The sequence below is a fragment of the Tamandua tetradactyla genome, chromosome X, assembly GCF_023851605.1.
Source record: "Tamandua tetradactyla isolate mTamTet1 chromosome X, mTamTet1.pri, whole genome shotgun sequence".
NCBI lineage: Eukaryota > Metazoa > Chordata > Mammalia > Pilosa > Myrmecophagidae > Tamandua > Tamandua tetradactyla.
In genome coordinates, this window is record NC_135353.1 from 159,611,241 (window position 1) to 159,630,549 (window position 19,309).

Sequence of the window (19,309 nt, forward strand, 5' to 3'; positions counted from 1 at the left end):
ATATATGCTACCCCTCCCCCATTCTATTATACCCTATGTCTACAAAAAACCCTATGTCTTTCTTCTGAGGCATGAGTCACATTTAATAATTTTATGTTTCACTTTTTAATTTAATTGTCTTCCTCACTAGAAAGTAACTGAACAAAGCCTGAGCAGGTCTATTATTCACTGTCAGTCATATCCAATGACTATGCAAATAATAGGCTCTCAATCAATATTTGTTGAATGAGGGAAGTAATGAATAACTATTCAAATAGATTAATGAGCTGTTAGTTTATAAAAAAGGAAATGTAAGTAGTATAATTAATTCATGTGAAGGAATGCCTGATCCATACAAACCATCAATATAAAGCTTATTCTTAGTATACTAATAATATCTAATAGTGTTTGTTAAATTAATAATAATTAAAATATCACCCAAACTAATAGTCAAATTAGAAGAGTATGGAGATAACCAATTTATGCTTATTACATTTTGCTAAGATTTAAAAAAAAAAAAGAGTCAACATTTTCATGAGATGGACACTTTTTACAGGTGAATACCAAGTGATTTGGTCAAAGCAGTTTGGATGAAAGAATATCAGTACAATGATTGATCAAAAATGATTTGTTCATAAGCAAATATTACTAGAGAGTGGTTTTACAAATACTGGTGTTTCTATTATGGAGGTGGTACTTACCCTAAAATGTTTAACTTCTATCCTTTTCCTTTTTGTCCATATTTTTAAAGATTTTAATTTTTCTTTTGCTTTTTTTTTTCTTTTCAACAACTAATCCTTCTCTTCATGTTTAGGACAAGGAAACATTGAAAAAAATTTGAAATATCCAACAGTAGGGGATGAGTTGGAATGAGTTGAGTTTTTAATGATAAGGGATTAGTTGGAAAACAAGCCCTTGATAGTGCCCATAAAGAGCTTGAAACTGTACTGTAGCACAGCAAAATTACCAAGCCTAGGAAAACCAGTGATGGACAGTAGACATTTTCAGCAAAATGACTGCTTAAACCACATGATCTGGTTGACCATTTTGCTTTTGGTAAATTGTTTTTGGTCACTTTGCATTTAACCATAAACTGACAGCTACTTCTTTAAAATGGCCAGGCCTTTAGACACATCATTTTGCTTTGAAGGGGAAAGATAGAAGTGTGATCAAAGATTTATGTGCAAAAGAATTCATCAAAAGTTAGTGATACTCTCACCTGCGATGCGGGAGATGGTTTCGATTCCCAGAACCTGCACATGCCAGAAAAACCAAAAAAGTGTGAAACAGAAAAACATACAGCATAATGTCCAGCACCAGGGGGATGATCCAAAATGAGGACTGAGGCCCATGAACAGATAGAAACGCGATGTCTTTCTCTTACAGGATATTGAGGATTGGCACTCGTGTATACAGTTAGAATAATGTGCTTAAACCACATATAGTAGGTTTAAGACCTTGCATGCATTCATTACAGAGAAAACCACTAAATCATAAAAACTTTATTGAAATAGCCCCCAAAAAGAATTGTGAAAGCATTTAGTACCGTTTCAACATGTGACTACAAATTGCTGCCACTTGTATTTAGGGAAGGCCAGCATGGTGTTCAGAGCAGCAGCCTTCAGGGATAAATGGGTTGCAGTTATCTGTGCAAAGGGAGGCAGTGTCACAATGACTGACATTTCCTTTACTGCAGTCATACATTGGGCTCTTCTCTTTTTCTTGGGAAGATGTGTTTTAACCACATGGCTTCCATGTGGAAGTGATTTCATCTCCTAATTAAGATCATATTTATGAATTAGAGCAGAGGAAGGAAGCCAGCTTGACAAGGCTATCAGACTAAAAGCCAGGGTAAGTGGGAAGTCTTTGAAGGATATAAGATGAAGGTAGCCGGGGTTCGGAAGGAAGTGGTTTTGTAGGCCATGTGTTGTCATGGTTGTTTTGTGGTCATTATTAGAGTGGTGTCTGAGACGGAGACTTATTAAGGGTTTACTTCTGACATATTTATAGAGAAAGAGAGACAAGGTTTTCCTGGATTTGGTAGCACCCCTGCTGTTGTAATTTTGCCAACATTTACCCTTAACCTCTTATGAGGTGTCACATTACTTACCTTCTAGAAGCTTTCCCTGTGTGATATTTAAACAATAAGATTTTAAGCCGCTGGGCTTTTCACATACAAACTAAAACCTTTAAAGGAGAGTTTCCTAAAGAGTTTTCACACAGAATTATAAGATGGGAAGAAAGACAATAGAAGGATGGCTTTGGATCTTAGTACCAGTACAGGCACTATTAATTGTGTGCACAAAAATGAAAAGGAGAAACAAAACCTTTTACCAGTGGAATTTAAACACATTAGTTCTGCTCATGTTGAAACAGATTTGTAGAGGAGTGTTTTATCTTAGGTTGGTATAGACCAATTTATTAAAATCCTGTGGAAATGGGTACATTGATAGTTAAGTTTTAACCAAAAAAGAATGATATGTTTAGTTAAATTCTCATTCCATTTTGAAAAGCTATTAATAATTTAATACTATACATAAAACTTAAAAAAACAACAGGAAAAAACATGCCTAGTGGCCATATTTCTTTCTGATTACAAATCAGCAGTGTGTGTGATAGAAAAATTAAATCCAGCTTTGCTCAAAGTGCATTCAAGACTGATGTTACTATTTTTGAGATAAATGAACATAGTTTACATGTGCTATTTCTCCAGAGCTACCCTGAAAGATAGCAGTTAAAAAAAAAACCTGTCTGCTTTTCAAAATATTATATACATTAGTGTGTGTATACACATACTCACAGAAAGAGCTTTCAAATTGAGTTTTGTCTCATTCTATTCTAAAATAGAATAATATACATTTAGGTTTGTTTTGAATTTTGAGGGAGTTGTTTTTTCAGGAAATGTGTTGTATCTAAACCTTGAATGACCTGATTTTCAATTTAAAAAGAAGGATCCTGGAGTCTCAGTTCTATTTTCAGCTATAGATGTTGTGAAAAACACCCTGAAAATGAATTAAAATTTTCTCTTTAGCCCTTTTTATACTATAAAACAATAGGATATATGTGTGCTTTATAAAAGTCTCTAATTGGTACCTGTTTAAAAATTTTTAAATGAATACAGAGCTCTCTCTCTCCCCCCTTCCTTCCCTGCCTCTCTTCCTCTGTATGGTTCCAGTCTTAAGGAGGCCGAATACTGTTTTCTGAAGTTAGAGGCAGGAAGAAAAAGAACCAGCCAGCAGGGCAGAACTGCTGATTGAGGTTGAGGGGTGAATGTTGGGCAACTTAGCTCACAGCCCCCAGTCTCTCCTCACAGCCTTAGTTGCCTGCCCCCACTTCTGTCCATCTCTAGTCTGAATGAAAACGTTAATTCTGTGACTCAGAATTTCAGAACCAAAACAGGCTTAAACATCAGAGACTATTCCCCACCCCCTGCCCTGTGAGGTTTTCATATGGGAGCACTAAGCCCAGAACAAGAAAAGTGCTTTGCTCATCAGCACAGAAGGCAATACTAGCATCAAAAACTCCGGGGGGTTTCTAGTTCAAAACTATTTTTATGAAAACATTCTGGGAGAAGGCTAGTAAAAACTAAACCAAGGACCTCTTTGGGATTAATCTCCTCCCCGTAGGCAGGGATAGTGCATCTGGCACTGAGGTGAGGGTTGTAAAAGGTGCTTCAACCAAGTAGGGATGCTCTTTTGTAGAGAACAAAATATTTCCCAAGCAGAGGAGTCATCCAATATTATGTGACGGTTACTCTTGATCATCCTGGAGGTAATTTTAGAAGTTTCATCAGTCAAAGCCAGCCTCTTTCCAGATGGTACCTTAGATACCTAATAATGCATGTCCTGTGTCCTGTATGTGCTGTCTTTGTTTTATTTATGTTTCAGGCTCTTCAGGATGAGTGTGACTTTTTGGCCTCAGGGTGCACTTGGTAGCACAGGTGTTTTTGGTTTCATTTATGTCTGCGCAGGGTAATAGGCTGTCTTGATGTAGGTTGACATTTTAAGCCTGTAAAACCACCTACCAGACTATTTTAAAGACTACAGCTTCAATACATAAGATTCATAGGAAAGGGAAATAAAATCTTTTGATAGCATTATTTATAATTCTCTATCTCAAAATTAAAGGTATAGAAACACGCTTTGATCATACCAAATTCTCCTGTCTTGAAGAGACATTTTGCCACATCTAGGTAAAGATATGGACGAATACGCTATGTGTACTATAAATGGATGTATTATTGTACATGGGAGTTTCCATTATGAAACATCATTCCACAAATACTTATTGAACATCATCTGTGTGACCGGCACCGTGGGCTGATTCATGGTGAAAAAGGCAGGTGTGTCCATGTCCTCATGGAGCTTACATAACCATTATCTGTAAAATGGTGCCTTCACCAAAGAGAGTAACAAATTCTGGGCTCCACATTCTCTCTTTTTGTCTGTTTGCATGTGCATTGTTTTAAAAGTAAGCTTTTTATTAAAACATAACATAGACACAGACATGAAACCAGCAGCCAGGTCAAGAAACAGAACATTATCATGCCCCAGAAGCTCCCTTTAAAGCTCCTTCCAGGTAATAACCTTCCCAAGATAACCATTTTTGTGACTGCTGACACCTAATTTTGATACATTCATTTTGCTTTGTTTTGAATTTTATAAAAATGGAATCATCCAGTGTATGTTCTGTGTTTGCCATCATTCACTCAGTATTATGCTTGGGGAGATTCATCTGCGTTGTATGTAGTTGTGGTTCCTTTATTCTCCTTGCTATATAGTCTTCCAGTGAATACATATATATTACAATTCATTTATCCATCCTTTTGTTAAATGGCATTTGGGATAGTTCCAGTTTGGGCCTATTACTGATAGCACCACTATTTACAATTCTTGGGCATATTCATATTTTTGTTGGATATACACCTAGGAGTTGGTTATAGGTTATGCATATAGCTATAGGTTGTACATATACACATCCATGCTTTAATACTGCCAAGCAATTTTCCAAAGTTGTACCGAATTTCAATCCCACCAGCAGCATGTGAAAGTTCCAGTTACTCCACATCCTTGCTAAACTTGGTATTACCTGCTTTTTCATCTGAATGTGTGTGGTTTTTTTTCCTCCACTTTTTAAATTGTGAAAAACAGCATATGTACAAAAAAACAATAAATTTCCAAGTACATTTTACAAGTAGTTATACAACTTTTAAAGTTTGGTATGGGTTACAGTACCACAATTTTTCGTTTTTTCTTCTGATTGCTCCAAGACACTGGAGACCAAAAGAAATATCAGTATATTGATTCAGCAGTCATATTAATTTGTTAAATCTTCTCTTCTCTATTATACTCTTCCTTCTCTTTTTATTTTTTTTGAAAAATAACGTATATACAATAAAGCAATAAATTTCAAAGTACATTGCAATAATTAGTTGTAGAACAGATTTCAGAGTTTGAGATGGGTTACAATTCTACAATTTTAGGTATTTACTTCTAGCTGCTCTAAAATACTGGAGACTAAAAGAGATATCAATTTAATGATTCAACAATCATACTTATTTGTTAAACCTTACCTTCTCTGTATAACTCCACCATCATCTTTGCTCTTACACCCACTCTTTAGGGGTATTTGGGCTATGGCCATTCTAACTTTTTCATGTTGGAGGAGACTGTTGATAATATGGGATGGGGATGTAACTAGTTGATGTTCTGGAGAGGCTGCCCCCTCTGCGTTTCAGGACTTATCTGGTTCAGGGGCCCATCTGAATATTGTAGATTTCAGGAAAGCTACCCTAGTTGAATACGTGTGTTTTTTGTTGTTGTTGTTATTGTTTTAGCTCTTTTTATTGTATAGTATAATATATATACAAAGCGGAGAAATAAAAAAGCAATACTTTTCAAACCACTCTTCAAAAAGTAGTTACAGGACATATCCCAGAGTTTGTAATGGGCTACCATACGATCCTCTCATATTTTTCCTTCTAGCTGTCCCTGAATATAGGAGGCTAGAGGGCTTAAATACTTTTTTATCATCACAATCAACTTCTTGTTTTGTGAACAATAACATATATACAAAAAAGCTATAAATTTCAAAGCACAACACCACAATTAGTTGCAGAACATATTTCAGAGTTTGACATGAGTTACATTTTCACAATTTTAGGTTTTTACTTCTAGCTGCTCTAAAATGCTGGAGACTAAAAGAGATATCAATTTAATGATTCAGCATTCATATTCATTTGTTAAGTCCTCTTCTATGTATAATTCCACCATCACCTTTGATCTTTTCGTACCTCTCATTGGGGTTGTTTGGGCTATGGCAATTCTAAATTTTTGATACTGGAAAGGTCTGTCACTAATATGGAGTAGGAAGATGGAACTATCTGATGTTCTGGAGATGCTGGGCTAGGTTTCAGAATTTATCTGGACCAGGGACCCATCTGGAGGTTGTAGGTTTCTGTAAAGTTACTCTAGTGCATGGAACCCTTGTGGAATCTTATATATTTGAATACGTGTGTTTTTAAGTTAAAAAAAAAATAGAACAGAACCCAGGGGCTTTGCAATTAATAATGAGACATCATAAAGTTTGTAGCAACAGTGATAATCCCTTGGATTTTGCTCCATGCCCAGGATTTAGTCATAGTCTCTGTTTAAATGTCGATAGAAGCAAAGCCTCTGTTTACAATGGGAAATACTGCAAAGGTTTGCTTTTCCTGTATTTTTGAGTTATAGATTTTTCAAACCAGCAGTGGTGGGCAACTTTTTTTTTTGCAAAAGGGCCAAGTAAGAAAAAAATTAAAATATTTCCAGGCCACCTCTTTGAATTTCAGAATGAAAATGACTTTATTGCATCCTGGGAAAGAAGCATACGTGTAGATGTGAGATAACCTAACATATCAAGGGGAAGACTGGAAGTGAGAAAGTTGGGTCAACGGTTGGCCAGTAAAATATTTATACCCAACCATATTTGAGAAGTAGATATAAGGAGACAACTGTCAACCTGCAGTTAATTTGTCAACCATAGTGTAAGGCTGGGGGTAGGGGACAGCTAACTCTTAGACTAAGATTCTTTAGAAGGGACTCTATTTGCAGCCCAGCCCCAGCTTTCATTTAGTATTTAGTCTTTGTTTCAATTAATTTAATGTAAATAAATTGTTAAATTAGTATCTGGCTTTTAAATAATTAATTTCTTTAGCATTTAATTTAAATTAATTATTTAGTGTTTAATTTCAAATGAGGTTCTAGGCCCCAAGCCAATTACAGAAGGGCCTAGGTGAAATAGAGGAGAACCTTATTCTTGGAAAAATACTAATGATTCTTTTTTCTTTTCAGTCCAAGATTTACACTCGCACACCAACCTTATATTTGGACTTTACATTGGACCAAGGAGCAAAGCATTCCCAGCCAATTCCTAAAGGTATGATGGATGGACTTTGGGGGTTATGGTCATTTCCGGCTAAAACAAGGAGTTGCTTTCTTTGGAATGTGCTTGTTTCCTAGCCTCTGCCCAAAGTTCTATGAATAGCTGGGGGAATATGAGATTAATTAGCAAGTACGGCAGGGGTCTTTCAAGTTAAGAAAATCAGGAAGAAATCAGAGAGAGTTCAGGCTGGAGTGTCCAGGCCATACCCTCATTTTATAGGGGTGGACACAGAGGCCCCAGAGATCAATCACTGGCACAGGGCCACAGGAAGACTTCCTGGACAGGTCCTGTCTCCTGAATTCCAAGCCTCTGCTGACACATAGTGTTCTTGGGGCCAGTTCAGCCCCACATCACTTAACAAACAAGTGAATGCCCAATTGAAATACAAGGATTACTGGATCCAGGTGTTGGTATGGAGAATTCACTTTGAAGTGGACATTTGAATCTAAAGAATAATTAGAAAACTCTGAAGTATTTAAGACCAATTTTATTTTTTAGAAGTGGTCATATCCAAAGTGATTAGGAATCACCCATGAACCCATATTCTCTTCTTTGTTTTGTCATCCTGGCAATTTTAAGTACAGAAAATCTTTTCAGTTAATTAACTTAAGCATATACCTACCACTTATACCTGATTTTATAGCAAATAATCATGATAGCATATATGCTTTAATTTTGTGGTACAGTGCTCATTATTGCTTCCCTCCCTTATCCACCCATATTGGTATCCTATAGATATATGTCCCAGACCTGGGCTATATCCCAGATTTGTCCTTGAATTTTATCTTCCCACATTTTTCTCCAAATTTGTTTTTTTGTACTGACATACATATATACATGTATATATATACACACACACACACACACACACACACACACACACACACACACATACATGTAAATCTGCACCTGTACAGGGTTATTTGGTAATTGCCTTTTTAAATGGAATCATATTTTTAATGCTTTCTCGGCACCTTGCTTTTCTGATTGAATGATACCTCCTAGAAATCTTTTCCAGTCTACTTGTATAGCTCTTTTCCTTTTTCATTGAAAATTTGTAGTTTTTATTGTTAGTGAATTTTATTTCCCCCCAAATTGTTATCCTCTTATGTTGCTTTTTCTGTAGCTTGTCTCATTATATCCTGTGCCCATATTTCTTTTTTGTATGGCTCTTTTTAATGGTGCTATTTGATGCCACGGGTTTCCCATCCAATATGAGTCATGCCCCCATCAATGGGTACTCACTTTGTTCCTAGCATTTGGCTGCTGCAGACGGGCCTGCAGTGAACACTCTTGCACATATGTCCTTCCATCTGGGGATCATCAAAACATATATGCATGCTTAATTTTAAAGGACATTGTCATATTGTGATCTCAAAAGGCAGTCACACTTTCCATGTGTACTGTATGAGAGCACCAATTTCACCACAGCTCCACCAACAGGAAGTTATGGCTTGTATTAGTATTTGCTGTACACTCATCTGCCACCTCATGAGAGGATGCAATATGTCAGTTTGGAAAGCTGTGCTTCTATTTTGTTTTGTCCTTAGGAACTTAAAACTGAGCATTGTTTTCAAATACATTTTTGGAAGCTTACAAAAAAAAGTACATTGCTCAGAAATGTACCTTTTTCATTGGATTACTATAAACCCACTTTAAAGAAGTTGGTTATAAGCCCAGCTGTGAAAGAAAATAACTTGTCTCCTCCAAGACATGCCTTCCAGTTACAGTGTGCACTCTCTTGTGTGCTCTCTCTCAAACATGTGCATGTGTGCATGCACACATACACACTCATTCCATGTTTGTATCAGCTGACAAATCCAAAGTTTGAGGCTTCCTGCTCCAGTGTCAGACAAACAATTAATTCGAGACACTTATTATTTACAGATTTGATAGTCCTTGCTGCCTGGAATCAGACATGTTAGCTGATAAATTTATGCTGTGTAAATTTTAATATGGAGTAGTTGGAAGTCAAGGTCACCCTTTGCCTTTTTTTTTTTTAATACCATCTTTCCAGGTCAAATTCCATTATAAACTCCAAGGACTGTCTAAATTGATTGTATTTGGGTCCTTTATTGTCTCAAATATTCTTTGAAATGTGTAGGCTTTTCTGAATTCCTTCCCATAAATAGTATTGAAATCGATTTTTACCATCTCTTTATTTCCTTCAGGCTAGGCATGTTTCTCTTGAGTTGTGCTAATCTTGCAGAAAACAGATGTTTCATGCAGTGATGTTTTTGGAAGGTAGTTGATATCAGGAATTGAGCTGGACTGTGCATCACTTACAAAGAATCCAATTTGTCAGGTCTCTGACATTACCAGATTCCTTTCACATTGGCCACATGTTTTTCATGTTAGCTCTTGGCTAAAATAAGAATAAGTAGTTGTGTTTTTTTGCAGTGAGTTTACCATATCTTGCGAGGCAATCTGACTTTTCCTGCTATAAAGTGATATACAGATAATACTGTTATCATTCATTAAGAACATAAATCTGTATTTCTAGGAAAATATCAATCTTTTCCAAGAAATTTGTGCCTTCTAGTCCTCATGCCCCCTTCATCTACTGATGGACTGTATCAGAGTTTGGCCATCACCAGCCACTCCGTTTGTTTTCTCCGTCTTTCTTCACAGCATCTCTACTGCTAGGTATTTGAAAGAATGCTCTGGAATGCTAAAATGGAGAACTGTTGTGGTATAGGAAGACTCAATTTTCTGAATCTCCCTACTCTTCTCTGACCTTTTCACTTTTCTGTCTAGTATATGTAGATCAATAAACAACATTTCATTAGGGAACACATAGTCTAGCTCTGTGTGATAGGTAGAACAATGGACTCCTAGTTCTCAGAACCGATGACTATGGCAAAAGGAACAGTGTAGATGTGATTAAGTTAAGAATCTTGAGATGGGGAGAGTATCCTGGATAATGCAACTGAAGGAGGGGGTCAGGAGAATCAGAATCAGAGAAGGAGATGGGAATGGAAGCGGGGGTCAGAGCAGTGAGATTGCTGGCTCTGAAAATAGAAGGTCACAAGCCAAGTAATAGGAACAGCCTCTAAAAGCTACAAAAGGCAAGGAAATGGATTCCCCCTAGAGCCTCCAGAAGGAACATAGCCCTGCTGACACCTGAATTTTAGCCCAGTGAGATCCATTCTAGGATTTTTGACTTCCAGAGCTGTAAGATAGTAAGTTTTTGTTGTTTTAAGCAACCAAGTTGTGGTAATTTGTTATAAGAGCCATAGGAAACTAATACACCTTTTTAAATACTGTTGACATATTTTTGCTTCTGTGTTTACCTTCATAGAAAGAGTAAAAGGAAAGGAGCCACATCGTCCTCATTTGATTTAAAAAGTAGATCTTACTGCTACACACACAGTAACTACTCAATAAATCAGATTAGCATATATTTAAATCCATCTTATTGTATTGGTTATATATATTGTTGCATAACACATTACCCCAAAGCCCAGTGCCTTAAACCAATGTTTATTATCTCACAGTGACTCACCACTTAGTTGAATCCTCTGGCCCAGAGACCCCCTACAAAGCTGCGGTCATGGTGTTGGCCAGGGCTGCAGGCATCCCCAGGCTCTAGTGGGAAGGCTCCACTTCCAGCCTGCACTCATGGGTGCTGGCAGGATTCAGTTCCTTGAGGGTTTATGGCTGGAGTCTGCTCTCAGTTCCTTGTCACATGGGCCACTCCATGGGGCAGCTCAGCACATGGCAGCTGGCTTCATCAGAGTGAGCAAGCAGAAGTGCAAAAGAGGGAAAGCACCACGGAAGCCAGAGTCTAAACGTAACCTAGTCTCGGAAGTAGCATCCCATCGCTTTTGCTTATTCTGTTGATGAGAAGCAAGTCACTAGATGCAGCCCAGACTCGGGAAAAGTGGATTCCACAGGGTGTAATACTAGGAGAGTGGGGATCAAGGGGAATATTGTAGATTTCAATCTGCTACACTTGGGATTGATCTTGGAACAAGGTATCTCACGGTTTTCCATATGGCCATGACTCAAAAACAAGATAGTGATTTTTTTTCTTTTACTTGGGATTTTTTTAATGTAATGATTTGAGTAAGGCTGGAGAAATACATGGTGAGTTTTCCTCAGAGGTTCTGCCTAAATGTCATTTCAGAGTTGTTATCTTCTTTTGAAGGAGAATGCCCCCAATATGAATGATTCCTATGGAATTTTAGATTTTCAGAGAACAGCAAAGACTGATTGTATTTACTACATAGAGTAATGATTTAATTTGTGTAGTTTTGTGCAAAGTTCTCTACCTACCGGAGACTATCCAATCACAGTACCCTTCAGACTTGGAATATACACATAATAGTTACAGACATTAATCAAGTAGTCTTCAGAGCAGTGATAGACTTGAACATATAAAATTGCCCAGAGAGCTGTGTTCTCGTTTGCTAGCTGCCAGAATGTGATATACCAGAAACAGAACAACTTTTTAAAAGGGGAATTTAATAAGTTACAAATTTACACTTCTAAGGCTGTGAAAATGTCCAAATTTAGGCAAGACTATGAAGATGTCTGAATTAAGGCACCAACAAGAGGTTACCTTCACTCAAGAAAGGCCCATGAAGTTTGGGGTTTTCTCTCAGCTGAAAGGCCACTTGGAGAAATCTGCTAGCTTTCTCTCCCGGCTTCTTATTTCAGGAAGCTCCGCCGGGGGCATTTTCCTTCTTCAGCTCCAAAGGACTCTGGCTGCATGGGCTCTCCTGGCTCTCGAGCTTTTTCTAAAATGTTTCCTCTTTTAAAGGATTCCAGTAAACTAATCAAGACCCACTGGTATGGGGGAAGTTACATCTCCCTCTTATCAAAGGTTAATACCCACAATTGAGTGTGTCACATCTCCGTGCAGATAACCTAATCAAGTTTCCAAAGCAGAGTGTTGAATAAGGATTAGAGGAAACGGCTGTCTCCACAAGATGGATCAGGATTAAAACATGGCTTTTCTAGGGTACATAATCCTTTCAAACCGACATAAGCTGTTTCATATTGTTTTCCTTTGGGTGGAATGTCTGTTTCTTTCTTATTTGTAGGAGCGCTCTATTTTTTTATTTTTTGTTTTTGTATACTGTATGGCAGTGGTCACATTTCATTCTTTTTCATGTGAATATCCCCTTATTGCAGTACCATTTGTTGAATTTTTGTTTTGTTGATTTTTTGTTTGCTTGTTTGTTGGTTTGGCAAGTGCATGGGCTGGGAATCGAACTCTGTTCTCCTGGGAGAACTCTATGACTGAACTGCCCTTGTAGGAGCTCCTTACATATGCTGAAAACTACTCATTGTCAATTATTTGTTTTGCATTTATCCTCTCATTTTTGCCTTGATTTTCACTTTTCTATGCCATTTTTTCTGTTTTTAATAACTAAAAATCCTAAAATGTGTCTTTCTGTGTGTTCCTTAATGGTTAGTGTTTTCTGTGGTTTCTATAATAATCTTTTTCTAACCAAAAATCATAAAACTATTCTCTATGTTATGTGTGCTTTGTTGGTTTGCCTTTCATACTGACGTACTTGCTCTGCTTGGAATGAATATTCATGTATAGAGTCATGCAGAGATACAATTTCATTATTTTTTAAATGAGGCTTTAAAAAAATGCCAAAAATCTACTTTTGGCATGTCATGAACATTTTCAGGATTTCACAGTTCACAGAATCATCCTGTAGTAATAATAATAATCACGGCTAATACCAAGTGTCTGCTGTTTGCCAGGTACTGCTTTAAGAACTGTACCTATGTTGACACATATGATCCTCACAACCCCTTGGGTAGAAATAGGATTATCCCATTTTTCAGACGAGGAAGCTGAGATACAAAGAGGTTAAGTCTCTGATTCAAGGTCACCTAAATTGTGAATGTTGGGTCTGAAATTCTAACGCACACAGTCTAACATTAGCTGTGGCTCTGAACTACCATCTTGTCCTGCACTGAATGAATTAATGGACCTTTAGTGACCATTATCCTACAGCAGTCCCATGGGCATTTTCTAAATAAACCTAAGATTTTGCAGATTGGTTAAAAAATAAAGGTTTTTAAAAAGTTTTTAAATGTACCATCTCATGAGTTTGAAAATTGTATTGTGTTTTTCTGTTATATCATCTTCAGGAGAGAACAGATTAAATTGATGGTCAATGTAATTTAAGAAACTGTTCTAAGAATTTCAACATATTTCAGTTTTAATAGTGGTTTTTATTTATGTTTTCTACATGCTATTTAAATTTTTTTCTTTTAGAAACCATCTGATGTCTAAATATGTCCATTTAATAATGTTAGGGATTTTATGACATTCCTTGCTTATTTTAGGTTTCTATTATTTTCTGAACTCATTATTTAATCCTTAAAATTCAGTTTAGTTTAGTTCTTAAATGTCCATAAACTTCACTTCCCTCTAAGTATAAATGTTTGAAATAGTTTCTGTTTTACAGATCTAAATGTAATTTTATACGTATATCTGTATGTTTAAATTATTTTCTGGATTATTCTGAGCAATGAAAAATCAATTGTGAATAACGTACATTTTAAGAGACTCTTTGTTCAAATGAAGCCAAGAAATAATAGTAGCATTTATTAATTTAGCTAAAAAATTATCACATTAAATGCTTGTTGGTAGACTTAGTCTCTAAAAAGAAGAATAACCTTCCAAGGTATGATAATATGTTTTGTTTTCTTGCTATTTTATTAGAAAGAAAATTATCAGCACAGTTTGTCCTCTTGTGGGCCAGGCTATGTTCTGGGTACACAGAAGACTGTCTTCTGAGAGTTTGCATTCCAAAGAGCTTATGCTGCTCATACGTTTCTTGTTTAGAACAGTACATTTCATTTATTTCTTAGGTTCTCTATTAGTCTCTGATGTAGGTTGTCTTGGAGGAGGCGGTGGTTCTTGTTTAAAATATAGGGTCTTTAGAGGCAGCTCTGAAGGTTATAAACACAAAGCATAGTATGATAGTTTAATGTGGGAAACACATTCTAAGTATATCTTGCTCTGGAAAGCCAGTTCTCTCAACTGTCTTTTTGTGTGTACCTTTTAGTGCAATCTTGTTGAACATTTTATTATTGATGTCACTCATCAAATATGGCAAAACGGACTTGCTTTTGTTTTTGTTGGATGGAATTCCCACAGAAGTTCATATAATAACCTGCCTCTTTTCCAGATTGCATAATTGCAAAATTGTCATCTTTCATTAGCTGTTTATCTTTAGTTACAAGATAGGGGTTAACTGCTTGTTTTTGACAAGCTTATAGATCATGTAGTAAACTGTCGAGTGCTACAAAATCAGAAAGCCCAATTTATGTCACCAGTTCTCAACTGCAGTGTTCCATGGGACACAGACAGCATCCTAAGTGTCACAAGGTGCTTCAAGAGGACAGAAAGGATCTGTTGGCCACGTTTTGGGGAACGGTGACCCTGCTAAGCTTTGCTCATTATATAGTGCAACCCCAGAGGAGATCAGTTGACTCAGTGTTGTGGGGGGTGGGTGTTCAGTGGGGGGCAGTGGGGCCATCTCTGTAGTGATGGCCTCTCTCTGGCCCAGATTGCAACCTCATGAGGAGCTTCCATGGCAGCCACTGCAACCTCAGTTTTCTTTTCTCAGAGAAGAGTGGAAATAGAAGGAAGGGGCTGGAAAGGGAACTGACATTTACTAAACATCTACTAAGTGCCATTTGTGTAGGTAGAATGTTTGTGTGTGTGTGTGTGTCCACATTCCCCAATGCCACTTGATCATCATAACAGCCCTGTGCTGTGCATATCGTTTCCTTATTTTACAAAAAAGAAAATAGGCTCCAAGAGATTAAAAAGTCTTGGCTTAAATCTCTCCACAGGTGATTTTAAACCTCCACTTCTGCCCGTAATCATGTGTGTTTGTTTTATTTGCTGTTTTGTGGCTACTTAGTTGGTTTGTTTTCCATGACACCAACACTGCGAGGCCACCTCTAAAGTTCGCTACTGCTTCATCCTTCTTCCTTTCCCCAGGAAGGGTTTTGCCGGTTTAAAATTAAATATGGAGAGGAGGATAATGTTCGAGAAGTTATGTAAGGCTGAAGCATCTCAGTTAGTTCAGGCTTGTCCTGGGAGAAAAGGGAGTCATGAAAGGGTTTTTAGGGGGTATGTATAGAAAATTCACATTTGCTGTGTGTAGAAAATAAGGCAACTGGTTAGGGACATTTCTTTCATCAATATAGTTTGATCTGAGAAAGATAAGAAAGATATTTTTAAAATATGATGAAATGTATATTCATTATATCATCCTTTGTACTGTTCTGAATTTTAAAAATTGAAATATTAAAAAGAAATTTAAACTGTTATCTAAATTAGGGAGGGAAAGGGATTTACAAGCACTTTGGTCTAATTATGAGGAAACAACAGACAAACCCAAACTGGCCAGGGAAGGGGTCAGGTGGCAAGGACTTCCCTAGAGAAGAAGGGCTCCACTTGGCCAGGAAGCTGGGCCTGCAGCCCTTTAACTTGGTTTCCTATTTCTCCTCCCCTGCTTTCTCCTTCTTTGGAAGTCCCTTGAGTTTGGGAGTTTTACTGGATCCCTGTATCCCGGGGCCTGCTCCGTCTGTCCCCTCAACGCCCTAGACTCCGAGCCCTAGATCTTTTTACACAAGACTTGCTCCACCTCTATTCCAAGGGGCACTTAGTGTACCATCCATGAAATTAGCTATTTTTTTTCCTATCCCTATTCCATGCTCACCCCCCACCCCCCGCCATGAATCTCGAGGAGGTCTGTAGAAGCCATTTGTAAAGAAAAAAAGTTTTAGTACCAAACATGAGTGAGTGAATGAATGAATGAATAAGTGAGTGAATAAATAAATGCATAAATAAAATGTGGGGCGGTGCAACAGTGGCTCAGTGGCAGAATTCTCACCTGCCATACCAGAGACCCAGGTTCGATTCCCAGAGCCTGCTCATGCAAAAAAATAAAAATAAAATAATAGGTGGTTGTTCTTAAGTGTATATTAAGCATTCTCATAATTTGATATTTGTTTTGTGGTAGCTTTAATAAACAATTTTTAATGGAAATTAAATAAGATTAATAGAAACAAATGCAGATGAACAACTTGCTAAAAAGAAGAAAACAAGGCAGTCATCCCTATTTCTACTTCATTCCCTCAAACACTGTGCTTTCCAACCAGCAAAGAAGTGTGTTATTACTGGACACTTTATTCCAGTTATTACTGGAACTTATTATGTTCCTGGATACTGACTGTATCCTAACAGAAGATTTTTACAAGGAGTGTAATCAGTGTATGCACTTACTAATTTGACTTGGTCATTCTTTTAAGCAAATGTTTGGTCCTTCTGGATCACATGGACAGATTGAAAGGGAAAGAAAACAGACCTAGGCAATTATGTGTGGTCTTGTTTTCTGCTTGGAGGGTGCATAGGAAGCAAAGGAGGTGGAGGAGAAATGAGATTAGGACAATCAAAATGATTCCAAATAAAAACCCAGCTAAACAATTGAGAGCTTTGAGGTTTTGTCCAACACAGAAACAATTAATTTTTAAATACCTTTAACTATAAAAAGGGAGTTGGCTATATAAATTAAAATTTGTCCTTTCAATAGAATGCTATGGACTCTTTCCAAGGATGTGTTAACATCTCTGTTTTGACATGGAAAGGTATCCACAGTAGAACATTAAGTTTGTTCTCATTCTTAAGCAAATTATATATATTACATAAGAGGGAAAAAAAACCCTGAAAGCACAATTACCAAATTGCTAGCTAGCTAACTAACTATACATGTATGTATATGTCAGGTTAGGTATGAAGATTGCCAAAGGAGTTTCAGTTTAGATGCTACACACTTTTGTATTCTGAAAATTATTTTAAATAAGTGTGTATTACTCCTTTTTTTTACATGGGTAGGCATTGGGAATCGATCCTGGGTCTCTGGCATGGCAGGTGAGAACTCTGCCTGCTGAGCCACCATGGCCCGCCTGCATTAATTTTTATAATCAGAAAAAAAGCAAAGGCATTTGCACTTTGAAAAAGAAACAAACCATTTTCAGTGGCTACATTTTTAAAGGAACAGAGAAGAAAGGGTTATAGTTACTGCATTTTGATTATAAATCAGACTAAAGGAGAATAGAGAAGCTCAGCATCCCTTAGAAAACAGAACAAAGTACTGAAGCAGAGCCAGCCCACCTGGAGAAGACCCAGAGAATCAGGCTGTAAAGTGTTGGCATGCTTTTCCAGCATCTACCCTGAACCACCCTCCCAAAAATGCATAGCTTGAACACCTCTTGCCGTGGCCTTATTGTCTTTATATCTCCAACCTCAAATGTGCATGCATGTGGTAGATGTTCAATAAATGATGGTTCAAGACCAAGCAAGCACATTAATGAAGGAGAAAACGAATAAGTGAGCTATATCCAAATTGTGTTACTCCCATAGGGATAAACTTACTATAGCTAAGTTTCAGAGAGGAACAACTGTGAAATAGGTGGATGGAAAAATACCCTCTAGCATTGACCCAAGTGCTTTTGTTTGTTGGTTTGGTTTGCTACCCTTTGCATTTCCTTAACCAGATTCAATTTACATTTATATTTAAGTTTTTATCAGGTATTTATTTCTTTTTCTTATGTGCCTCTCTGACTCATTTGAGCCCATCTGCCTTCACAACCACATCCTGAGAGTATATTTTGTCTTCCTTGCCCCTTCTCTGCCTGTCTTTGTTTACTAGCATCACCAAGTTTTCTTACCCAGCCTCTAGTCTAACTAAGCTGTTCCTTTCTCGCCTTGAACTCTGCCCTACATTTTCTTCTCAGATCTTCTCCTTTCCATTAAAGGTACATAGAATGATGTCCTAAATCCATTCTGAGCTTGCCATTTCTAGGTTCAGGTCTTTTCATAGAACTCTCATAGAACTGCTACATCTCTTCTGGGCCATGGGTATGATACATAAATATCCATAGGAATCAAGTGTTGGTGCTGAGAGGACAAAGTGCAGGTTGTCCATGGCTCTGAACTCTTGGCCCGATGGGTCACGGTAAGAATCTGGTGAATACTATGTACCACTTCTCAGAAAGATGGACACACTTGGCCAGTTCCAGGAAGTTCGCAGACCATCCAAAGCACATTCATAACACAAAGACTATGTGACCCTGAAACTGATGCTCTGTTTTAGGATGGATAAGAGGAATGGGTTCACTGGAGACTAGAATGCAACTAAGTAAATCAAAGCATATTTCTATCTAGCATTATCTTCACACTAAAAACTACCTGGAGGTTTAGTGTACTTGTAGACTGTCTTCTTTGGGGGCTCTTAAACATTTGGAGCCAAGTCACTTAACTTCAGCTGTGTGTGTGTTAAACAGTTCATAGAACTTGAAATTTAAAATATGTCTGACTCCAAATCTTACCTTTTATATTCTTTGTTCCTTTTGGCATTATGGACAATAACATTTTAAATATTCCTTTTCAGGATGGACAAGCTTCATTTATACCATTTCTGGAGATGTGTATATTGGTAAGTTGCTTTTGTTTCGATTGCGATTTCATTTAAACTTCTGAAGGGAAGGAAACGTGATAAAGCCTTCTACGTAATTGAATACTAGGCTTCCTGTTCTCCCACATCAGCCCTCCTTATATCCTAGCACAGATATGCAGGATGTCTCTCAGCTTCCCGCGTGTTCTGTGAGGGAAGAGAATATAAACACCAGTCAAGACCACAGTCATTTTGTTAGGACCTGTGTGCAGACAAGTTTGTGGGCTGACACCTGGTAAGAAGTCAGCAACTCCCATCGTGATAAAGGGTTGGGACTAAAATGGGCTCTGAGGGGCGTGGGAAGCCTTCTATCTCCTGGGAGGTGGAAGGGGCTGAGTTTGGAGTCCCAGGAGACTCTGAGAAATCTCAAAATCCATTTTCTCCTATTCTGGGGATTATTTATA

At 37.4% G+C, this 19,309-nt stretch overlaps 1 protein-coding gene across 6 annotated transcripts in view; it reads left to right on the plus strand.

The window, feature by feature from the left end:
- Nucleotides 1–19,309, plus strand: part of PIR (pirin) — a 97,845-nt gene that overhangs the window by 55,902 nt on the left and 22,634 nt on the right. For all 6 annotated transcript variants that reach the window (XM_077146355.1, XM_077146354.1, XM_077146359.1 and 3 more), the window contains 2 exons: nucleotides 7,311–7,395; nucleotides 18,843–18,887. In XM_077146355.1, the coding sequence (XP_077002470.1) occupies nucleotides 7,311–7,395; nucleotides 18,843–18,887 (130 nt within the window). The remainder of the gene's footprint in view (nucleotides 1–7,310; nucleotides 7,396–18,842; nucleotides 18,888–19,309) is intronic.